Source organism: Nannospalax galili, unplaced genomic scaffold (assembly GCF_000622305.1).
Source record: "Nannospalax galili isolate Female #2095 unplaced genomic scaffold, S.galili_v1.0 scaffold129, whole genome shotgun sequence".
In the NCBI taxonomy this organism is placed as follows: domain Eukaryota; kingdom Metazoa; phylum Chordata; class Mammalia; order Rodentia; family Spalacidae; genus Nannospalax; species Nannospalax galili.
The window spans coordinates 768,574-779,773 of record NW_008360030.1 but is presented as its reverse complement, the minus strand read 5'-3'; the positions used below and the strand labels follow the sequence as shown (position 1 = coordinate 779,773).

Here is an 11,200-nt window from a genome sequence, read left to right as displayed (position 1 = left end):
AGAGGGAACGATATCAATTTTCTGTTTCAGGCTGAGCACTGAACCATCATATATTCGAAGTATCTTGGGCAGCCACGAGTCTGTTCATTTACCACCTTTCACTGCACTGGGTGTATAACTCTATTATTTTTTAATATTTTATTATTTTTATTTTATGTGTATGAGTGTATTGCCTGCATGTATATAATTACAATGACCTCAGAGGTCAGAAGAGGGGTTAGCTCCCCTAGAACCATGTGGGTTCTGGGAATTGAACCCAAGTCCACAGAAAGAGTAGCCAGTGCTTCTAACCACTGAGCCATCTCTCCAGCCCCTACTTTTATAATTTTATAGACACAAATATCTCACTTCTGTTTCTAATTTTCAAGTGAAAGTACTCATTATGCCCAGAGATTTCTTTTAAAAGAAATGCTATCCAATCACACAGCTATATTCCTAATGCAATTTTTTACTGCATAGGTTGTTTGCTTTATTTTTAAACAATGTTTAAATTGCTAAAGTAATGGGATGGGACGATAACTCAATGGTCAGTACCACCAAAAAAGGGGGTGCAAAAATAATGTGTCAGTGCTAAAGAAAATTCAAGGCAATTTAGAATAACATTAAAGAAACAATACTATCTCCACCCCCTCTCTCCCAGTATCTAGTTCCCACTCGCAAAGATAACCATTGTTCAGTTTGTGTATCCTTTCAGAAAAGTGTATGTCATATATAAATGCTTATACATAACATTTATGAGCATGCATTATATAAGTACTAACAGAACAAAGAGAATGCTACATGTTCTGTTCCTTATTTTCTCCCACAATACTACTTTATGGACAGTTTTAAGACTATCTCAATGCCTCTCTTTTAACTAGCTGCATGGTATTTTCTCATGGGAATGTGGCATCATTTAACTAGTTCCTTCTTGATGAATAGTTCAACTTTTTTCCTGCTGCAAAAATAAACTGCTATCTATACAATATAATATATTAACAGAAATATTTCTGGGGGAGAAAGGGCAAAAACTGAAACTGCTAGATAAAAGGGAAGGATAGGTGTATTGCAAGCTTTTTCTAGGTATTAACAAATAGCACATCAAAAAATATAATTCTTTTCACTACCATTAATTGTGCCATCATGAATCTTGAAATTACAGCAGTCCTCTACTCAATAAACTTCAAGAAGCAAAGCTTGCTAAGGGACTGACAAAGTCTAAAATGAGAATGTAAACTAATATTTAACAAGTACTTAAGTACCAGACACTATACTTGACCCCCTTTAGAACATCTCAACCCTATAAGGTAACTGTATCTCTATTTTCCAAAAGAGGAAATTAAGACTCAGTTTACCCAATGTCGTGCAGCTTTGTAAGCAACAGATCAGCATTTGAATCCAGGGACATTTGGTACCAGAATGACACTACCCTAAACTGGGACCAAGGTGAGAGGCTCTTTTAAAGACAACACTTAATTAACCAGGAAGTAAGTGGTGCCAAACTGTTGGCTCACAGGCTCTAACAATTAATCTTGATTGTCAATCTGACTGGATAGACAAGCACCTAGAATACTGGCAAAGCACCCCTCTGAGAGTGTCTATGAGGGCATTTCCAGAAAGGAACACTAAGAGGTAAGATCCGCACTGCATGTGGGCAGCACCACTTCATAGGCTAGAGATCCCAATGAAATAAAATGGGGGGAAAGGAAAAAAAAATCTCAATAGTACAGGCATTCTCTGTCTCTGTTTCCTGGCCACCATAACGTGAGCTGCTTTGCTCTGCTATGTCCTCCCTGCCATGATAAACTGAAATTTCTGAAACTTTGAGCCAAATAAATCTGTCCTCCCCTAAGTTATGCCTCTCAAAACCAGAAATGTGAAAGAATCACTAACAGAAAATTGGTATTAGAGAAGTGGGGTTGTTGCTATGACTATCTAACATTGTGGTTGAGAAGCCTTTGTGACTTGTTTGTGGGAGGAATACAAAAATATCTGGAGATGTGGGCTAGAGAAGCCCTAGAAAGTTGTAAGTACAGTTAGGGGCTGAGTCCAATGAGAGCTCAGGAGACCAGAATGCTGATAGAATGCTGACAGTAAAAACTGTGCTCATGAAGGTTTCAAAGACTCTATTAGGAATTGCATCAGAGGCCATTCATGTTATAGTCTAACAAATAACTTGCCTATATTTTGTATACATCCTGAGACTTTTGTGAGAGACTATCTTTAAAAATGGCAGACCAGGGGCTGGAGAGATGGTTCAGCAGTTAAGAGCACTGGCTGCTCTTACAGAGGACCCAGGATTGATTCCCAGAACCCACACAGCAGCTAACAACCATCCATAACTCCAGTTCCAGGGGATCCAATGCTTTAATCTGACCTCCATGGGCACTGCATGACACAGGTGCACTTATATACATGCAGGCATTACACTCATACATGAAAAATAATAAATAAAATATTTTTTAATGAGAGACCAATTAATTTGGAGGAAGAAATTTCAAGGCATCAGCATTCAGGCTGTAGCATGGATACTGCTGGAAACTCTTGGTCAGGTTTATAGTGAGAACTGAGAGCAAAATACAGAACAGAAAGATTGGAAACACCTATAGTATAGTAAGAAAAGCCCATGAGAAGATATGGCTAAGAAATGAATGTCTGAAGAGATTAAAATCATTAAAAAGACAAAGCTAGAGATATGGTTCAGTGGGCAAGAGCACTTACTGTTCTTGCAGAGGATGTGAGTTTGGTTGCGAGCACCCACAAGAGGGGGCTCACAACCACTTGCAACTCCAGGTTCAGGGGATCTGATGGATACACACACACACACCTTTAAAAAATTAATCATTAAAAAGATGACATGTACTTGTTTTTCTTTACATTCTATTCATATTTTAATTTTTGTATATGAGTATATTGCCTGCATGTATATAAGTGTACCCATGTCATGCAATGCCCACAGAGGTCAGAAGAGAGTGTCAGATCCCCTGGAACTGGAGTTACAGACAGCTGTTAGCCACCATGTGGGTACTGGAAATGGAACCTGGCTCCTCTACAAGAGCAGTCCGTGTGCTCTTAACTGAGCCATCTCTCCAGCCCCCAATACCATGTACTTTGTAATAGGACAGTAAGAAAGATGTATTGAGGCCACTTCAAGAATTGACCACACCCCAGCCACTGCAGTCTTGAGAGTGAAAGTATAAATGCTTTCCTTTGAAAGGAAAGCACTGCCAGAGTGGTCTGCAAGAACAGGAATTGTCTCTCAAAATTCAACCTTGCTGGCTTTCAGACACAACTGATCCAAGGGAGCCCAGCTACTACTACAGATCGTGGCAGACTTTAGTGTTGTCCTGGTGATGCTCATTTTGCATGCAAGCAAAATGAGCTACAGGGTCAGTGAAGCTTCCTTCCACATTTCAAAGGCATAGCTGGGAGACCAGGCAATGTGTGGCAGGCAGCCCCTGAGAGGGCAATGATGCAATGGAGATCCCAGAATGCTTAAGACACCAAGGAAGATACAAACAGGAAGGAGAGAGAGTCAGTCCAAGACAGAATCCAAGTAGACTACAACCAGCAAGGCCATAGGTATGGGGCTGCCCAAGACCTTGAGAATTCATACCACACCACCTCCCTTTTGGGATAGGAAATTTACTCTACCACTTTATCTTCAGAGTATGTAACTTTTTTTTATTCCACAAGGCCTGACAGCTAAGAATTGACTTAATTTTCAGAGGAAATTTTGGACTTGAACCTTTGAGAAGTAGCTGGAACTACTGAGACTTTTGGGTCTTTTGGAGATGGCCTAAATGCATTTTGCATTATGCAATGGTAATAAGCCTTTGTGGGGAGTCATGGGTAGAATGTTATAACTTAAAGAGATGTATTTGGGTTTCAAGTTTACAATAAAGCTGTAAGCACAGACTAAGCCGAGCCTTGAGTCTTGTGTACCGGCGACCTGATTCCCCCGGAGGGCAGCACCTTCCGTTACCGACCCACGGACACCAGCTTTCGCCGTCTCCGTGCCTCTTCCCTGTGGGGTTCAGTGGCCAGGAACCCCGCAATCCTGAGGAAAGGTACACGGGTGTAGTAGGGACGGGATTCAGGCTGGACAATGCTCCAGTAGCAGAGCGAGCTCCCAGCACTGGAGAAGTTACCACAGCCACCAGCTGCCGTCACTCCCAAAGAAGTCTGCGCATCCGCCCGTGCCACTCCCGGAGCCGCCGCTCCCCAGAGCAGTCTGCGGACCCGCAGGGAGTGAGCGCACCCTGTGCCCAGAGAGAGCGCAGTCACCCATAGGTAGACATGCAGTGGTTAATACTGATTGTTCATATGATTGGATTGAGAAGTGCCTAAACTATTAAATCACATCTCTGAGTGTGTCTGTGAGGGTAGTTCCAGAGAGGGTTATCTAAGGGAGACAACCCCTGAAGTGGGCAGCACCATCCCATAGGCTGGGGATCTAGATGAAATAAAGGGGGGAAAGAAGAAGAACTGCTAGTGCTGCAGGCACAGTCTCTCTGCTTCCTGGACAACACGATGTGAGCTGCTCTGCCCCCACAAAGCCCTCCCCACTGTGACAGACTGAAACCATGAGTTGAAATCAATCTTCCCTCCTTCAAGGTGTTTCTCTCATGTATATGGTAAGAGCAGTAAGAAAGTTTCACTAACATAGAGACCCACTAAGTTTAGTATTACTGCAAGAGTCATATTTTACCCTCTCAGGCTTTGCCTATAAGGCCCATTCTCAGGCTATGACTAGCAATCCAGGGCCAATCCAACAACAGAGCATTAGCAAGGAGCCCACAACCCATGGAACCTAGAGTAGCTGACCAACAAGTCCTCAGAAAGCTGATAAGCATGGAGAAGGGAGAGCTGAGAGTCGGGTGGCAGGCTAACATAGCATAGTAAGATATTTTGGGTACGTGTCAGTTGTCACAAAAACACCATGGAGGAAGCAGAACTACTGTAAACATGAAAGAGAACCACAATTAACTGACAGTCTGTTTATGCCACCTTCCCCTGCCTCACACAATTGCTATTTCTGCTGTGCAGACAGGCAGGGCCCAGAAACTTCAGGATGGTACTTAATCATATACAGAGAGCTCCCTGGCCTAACAAAACAGGTTAGACTGGTGCCATACTAGTGCTTTGCCTTGATGTCTGTAGGTGACATGGCAAGGTCTGGGGTCTGCTTTCAAACACCCTGGAAAGTCAGGTCTGTGACCACTTTCCCTTGTAGTTGCCTTGGCCTCTTGTCAGGCCAAGAATGGTGCAAACTGTCCTTCTATGACTGGCAGGCTCCTATTCATACATTCACAATGTGTCTCTTACTGTCCTTAGGTCCTTTGCACTCAAGCAAGTACTTCCTACTATGGGATCTATTTGTGTACATTCCTAACACCAACTCTTCCCTGGGGACAATGGAATGATGTACCAGATTGAAATACAGAGAAGTAGGTGTTAAATTGAGTGATTTGAGAAACACATGCATCACAAGTGATATGTAAAGGAGGCACAGTCACAGTGTTAAATAATTCCACTTCTACAGTTCAAAAATGAAAATGCACAAAAGGGTATACAGTGACATCTCCCTCCAGTCAAAGTTCACAGCCACCTAGGTCCTCTCCTCCAAAGAAACCAACGTGACTATTCTGTTACATGCCCTTTCAGAGGCACTTTATAATTGTACCAGCTTATACATTTTAATACTAAAGAAACTCTTCTCAGATTAAAGTGTCACTTTAATATAAAAAGGTGGAAGACTCCAGGGTATTTACTCAAAGAACTCCAAGTCGACAAATACATCACAGACACACTTGCACATTGACGGTTACTGCATCACTACTCACAACAGCTAAGTTATGAAAACAACCTAAGTGTTCATTGAACGAGGAATGGATAAAGCAAATGTGGTATACATATACAATAGAATTTTATTCATTCATAAGGAAGAATGAAATTATGTAGTTTGTGGGGAAATGGGTACTACTACAGATTATCACATTAAGTAAACTATGACTCAGAACGACAAATAATGCATATTTTCTTTCATTTGTGAATCCCAGATTTCATAGGGATACATAAAATCATGTGTGTATATATGACGTGAAAGTAGGAGCTTAAGGGCTCAGCAGTTAAAAACACTGACTGTCCTTGCAGAAGACCTGGGTTCGAATCCAAGAACCCACATGGCAGCTAACAACTGTCCATAACTCCACTTCCAGGGGATCTGACAGCCTCTTCTGTCCTCCGTGGGCATTGTACAGCATGGGTGCACTTACCTACATGCAGGCAATACAGCCATACACATAAAATAAAAATAATAAATAAAATATTTTAAAAAAAGAAAGTAGGAGCTTAAGAACAAAGGGGACTAACAGGAGACAGGAGAGAAAACATGCAGAATAGAGAGGGATGGGGGAGAATATTACAAACTCATACTTGTGTGAAAATGTCCTTATGAAACCCAATACCAAGTACAATAAATATATACCAATAAAATAGATCGCAGAAATGAGACTTCTTTAAAAACTTCAAAATAAGGGTTTTGAAGTTCACAGCTGAAATAGCAAAAACAGTTTCATAACAAAACTACTAACATTTTAAAGTTAAATTGTTAGCTTCCATAAATTAATATGCATGCCCAGCACAGAGCAGATACTTACCAAGTACTTCCCCAAGTTTTCCTCTCCCTTATTACTCAGAGCCAAGAGGACAATTACTCACTTCTTCTACCAAGATACCAAGAAAAAAAAATCAGATTTCTTTGTATTTGAGAGGGAGGAACGTGTGGATGTATACACCAATGTACATGCACAGAGGCCAGAGGACATCAAGCGTCTTGCTTTGTCACTCTAATAATCTTGAGTACATAATGAAAAATTAGCTAATCGAGTAACATTGGAATTCAGATTTGGGTAGAGAAAGAGGTTGAAACAGAAGATGAAAATCCCTGAGAGAAATTTTTTCTCACAATTACAAACAACCCACATCAAAATATTTGATACAATTCAAGACACAGCATATTGACAAACTAAATTTCTTACTGCATTAGAAGCAGCGCCAAGACCAAAAGATATTGGATGAAATACAGGATATTATGAGATTTACAACAGGACTGTCCAGAAAATGAAGCAGTACCTGGAACATGACCTCAATAACTAAAACACTAAGGTGAGTTTTTAAAGTACATATCAGCTAAGGAAAATTCCACTGTTGGCTTTAAGTCTTAAGATAAAGGTGAATAAAGCTGGGTGTGGTAGTCATGCCTATAATCCTAGTACTTGGAGGCTGAAGCCAGAGGATTACCCTAAATTCAAGGCCAACCTGGGCTACATGTAAAGTTTCAGGAAAGCCTGAGGTATAGAGTGAGACCCTGTCTCAAATAAGACAAAGCCAAAGTAAAGTTGACTGAATTCCTATGAACATGGAATACTCTTTGGAAAATATACTTTTTAAATGCACATTTATTTTCCATCTCCTTGAGCATGAATTTATGAGCCTATCAAATATATTTCCTATTTCACATTGTCCTTTAAGGAGCTGGTTCTTAGGCCTATAAAACAAAAATATTCTCATGGCTATGTATAAATATACAAAGGCAGTCTTCATTTCCAATGTGGCTCTGAGTCAATCGCCTAAAATGGCAACATGCTTCAATTTCTCACTCACTATCTGCTCAGGAAACCTCTTAGCTTACCTGCTAAGGTAATCAGTCATTTGTCACCAATTGACACAAACTACAGAGGTCCAAGAATGGGCATATATGGAGGCCAAAGTCTGTCCAGTGGACCTGTGATTTCCAACAATAAACTAGCTTTTAGATTTGCTGGTTTCAATTCAAGATATGTTTAGGTCACTACTTCAAAACTGGGAGGCTCCTGACAGTACTCGCCTCTCACACAATTTGTATGAAAGGGCTTGGTGGCCATGAGCCCCAGCTGTTAAGAACCATGAAACACCAGGCCCAGGACCAAAGGTAATTTTCACATTAAAGATTAAAGTATCTGCTTTCCATTCTCTAGCAGGAAACCCTGGCTGGATATTGAATGGAGTATAAGTGATGAAGTAAAATGCTCTGGCTTGGGGAACAGTCCTGAAGTGGCTCATCTATTTCACTGGAGGATGCTGGTGCCGGCTTTAACACCACTGAATTAAATTCAAGAAGAATACTTGGCTCTAATTTGGAGACATAGGGAGAGTGACAGGCAGTACAGGGAGAGGGATGACTCAGACTGTGACTGTGTTATTATCCATGTCATAACAGGAGATTTGAATCGACCCTATCTATGTAACCCACCATGTACAATTAAATCCTGAAAAGATATTAGCCCATCCTTAAGAAGAGGGTGACTCCAGAATTAAAACCACTCATCACTTTCACACTTCACATACCCAGAAATGTATCTTCAAAGTTGCTTCATGTTACCATTTTATGAATTCAAAAGCTACTCTTGGCTTGAAGAACTGGGTATAACTTCCCACTGGGCCATAAGAGCAGGAGGGGTACCTGTCTTCCTCGATAGACCTTGGCATGGCGGTGTCACTCTGGGTCCTGGAACACACTCACCTTTCACCATGGTCCCTCCTCTGATTTTATTAACAATGATATAAGAATACACACCTCAGAAGTGGGCACCCACCTGCACTGACCAGGATGGCAAGAGGTCAGTCAGTCCAGCCAAGACCTACCTTCAGCCCCCATCCTCACCCCTACTGTGTGGCCTGTTCCCTGGGGTGGCGCAGTTCCCTGGGAAATCACCCACTCCTGCCCCTGTACCCTCTGCAGAGCTGAACTGGGGCTAACGGGGACAATGCTGATGGAGAGGGGTGCAATAGAGACAGAACCGGGCGGAAGGGCCCGGGGGCCACCTCTGTGTCTTTCGTCCTCCTTGGTTCCTGGTGGAGAAACATCGAAACGAAGTGTAATGTTTTTTAACCACAGCAGAAAGCCAGAAAATGCAGACAGTTGACCTTGGAAGCCCACAGCGTCGTAGCGGGAAATGCAAAAGAAACAAACCACGTTGGCAAGTGAAGAGGGAGCCCTATGAGGCTCCGAGGCTCCGGGAGGAGCGCGGCCCCAATCAGGGATGTGACCCGGGGAGCTGCCGGGGAACTCACCATAGATCATGGCCAGCCCGGTCTCATGCAGGAAGCGCACCCGGCGGTGCTTGAAGAGCCAGATGGTGAGGATGGTGAGGGTGAGCAGCAGGATGAAGGTGAGCAGGCTCACGCTGTCCTGCCGGTGGCTCTCCTCTGCCTCCTTCTCGGTGGCGAGCTCCTCCATGGCGCTGCTGTCCTCGGCCGCCGCCCCAGACGAAGAGGCCGCGGCCCCGGCCCGCAGCCCCCGACCCAGCAACACCGGCAACAGTGGCAGCAACAGCAGCCGCGGCAACAGCGCCCGTAGGGCCTGTCCGGGGCCAGGGCTTACCGCGTCACCAGGCTCCATGATCCTGGGGCCCCACGCGGGAGCTCGCAGCAGCCGCGCCGTCAGCTGTTTCCCGAGGCGCCGCGACCTGCCCGGGTAGCTGTCGCCGCCACAGCTCCTCCTCCAGCCTGCCGCTCGCGGGGCCAGGGCTGCGCCGGAGCCGCGGGGGAGGGGCGCGCGTAGTGCGCAGGATTCCCCAAGCACCGCCCCCCGCCCGCGCACCTGTTCGGGGCCCCAGAGAAGCCCAGCTTCCTGGCAGGCGGCTGCCCAAGCGGGGCCGCTCTAGCCTACTGCTCTGATGGGCCAGTGGCTGGCCCTTCTGCGTCACCTCGCTGTGCTCTTGTCCTGATGCACCTGACCAGGCCGTCTGGGGTCGCCCATCCAGTTCATGGGCAGTGACCGCCTCGACGCCTAAATAGAAAAGCAGAGGTCGCTCGCCCCTGGCAGGAGCATCAGCTAAGATTCACTGGCTGCAAGGTCTCCAGTCCTGTCTCTGGCACCACCTCGAAGAATTGGACGTCGCCCTGGGCCCAGTAAAGTGCGGGTTCCCAAGAGTCACCAAGCCACGTTACCACCCCAATCCCACCCCCAACACACACACACACACACACACACACACCTGTTTTCCTCACCTCTCAGACTATATTTCAAGTCTCAGAACTCCCCAGAATCTTCTAGGTTTCGTTCAAATAAATTGTGTTCTAGTCTGCAATGTGATTGGTAAGGGGAATGAGGGAGGGCGATGAAATAAGTACTTCCATCATCTAGACTGTGCAACTAAACCCTTGGGAGAAGAGGGTTGAATTATTGGAAACTAAAAACATTTGCCATTCCTGGTAGATGTACAGTAGTAGATGGTCTGCCCTAAGGTTAGTGACGGATTGTTTACCCAGGTGACCCTTTTGATGTTGACTTCCTGTCATCCAGGGAACAGGAAGTCTTTGGTTGAACTTTAGACCAAGCCCAGCTCTGAGCATAATTACCACGATGTGGACTCTGGAGGACAAAATCTCTTGGAACAAATCCCTAGAATTAGAAATTCCAACCCACCTTGTTCCTTTAGTCAAGGAACAAAAGAAAGGTCAACATCATCAATCCCTGGCTGGTGCTGAGCACTCAGTGCTTATTCAGTCTCTGACATCCCTACCAACTGTGGAGGCTTTCTCTCCCAGCGCACTTCTTTGTTAAGAAGATAGGAAAAGCTGTTTAGAACATTCCCAGCTGTCCCTCCGTGAACATTCAGCCAAGACTGCTTAGTGCCTTCTCTACAGCAGGAAAATGTTTGATTTTAGCCAGGATCTTTCCCTAAGCTTCCAAAAATACAGGGGAAACACCAAACAAGAACTACCTAGATGAGCCTATTCAATGCCTGAAACTGTGAGATAATGGAATGATTGATGCCATTTTAAATGACAGTACTGTTTAAAGATGATTCCTTCCACAGTCGTGGACAATCAGAAGACTAGTTATTGTATAAAGTAGTTGCCTCAGGAAGAGTGTGAAAAGGCACTTGACTGAATAGATATACACCAAAGAAAACACTCTATTGCCTATACATATTTATAATGCAAGCTAACTTATTCAACCCAGAAGTTCTGATTCCAATGAACACAAATTAATCACATTCAGCCCATTCTTGTCAGGCATGGTGGCACACACCTATAACCCCAGCTACTCAAGAGGCTGAGGTAGGAGAAATGAATAAGTCTGGGAGTTCAAGGCCAGCCTGGGCAGCATAGCAAGACCCCGAGCCCAAAACAGAATGCATAAAGCAACTGTTTAAGGAGTCTTAAAAAA

At 44.2% G+C, this 11,200-nt stretch overlaps 1 protein-coding gene across 2 annotated transcripts in view; it reads right to left on the bottom strand.

Moving 5' to 3' along the window:
* Slc9a7 (solute carrier family 9 member A7) overlaps positions 1 to 9,553 on the bottom strand; it is a 184,506-nt gene extending 174,953 nt beyond the window's left edge. The window contains exon 1 of one of the 2 annotated variants that reach the window (XM_029559149.1): positions 9,097 to 9,553. In XM_029559149.1, coding sequence (XP_029415009.1) covers positions 9,097 to 9,424 — 328 coding nt within the window. In that variant the 5' untranslated portion in view covers positions 9,425 to 9,553. The remainder of the gene's footprint in view (positions 1 to 9,096) is intronic. The other variant, XM_029559150.1, reaches the window with a different exon arrangement.
* Positions 9,554 to 11,200: the final 1,647 nt, after the last annotated feature.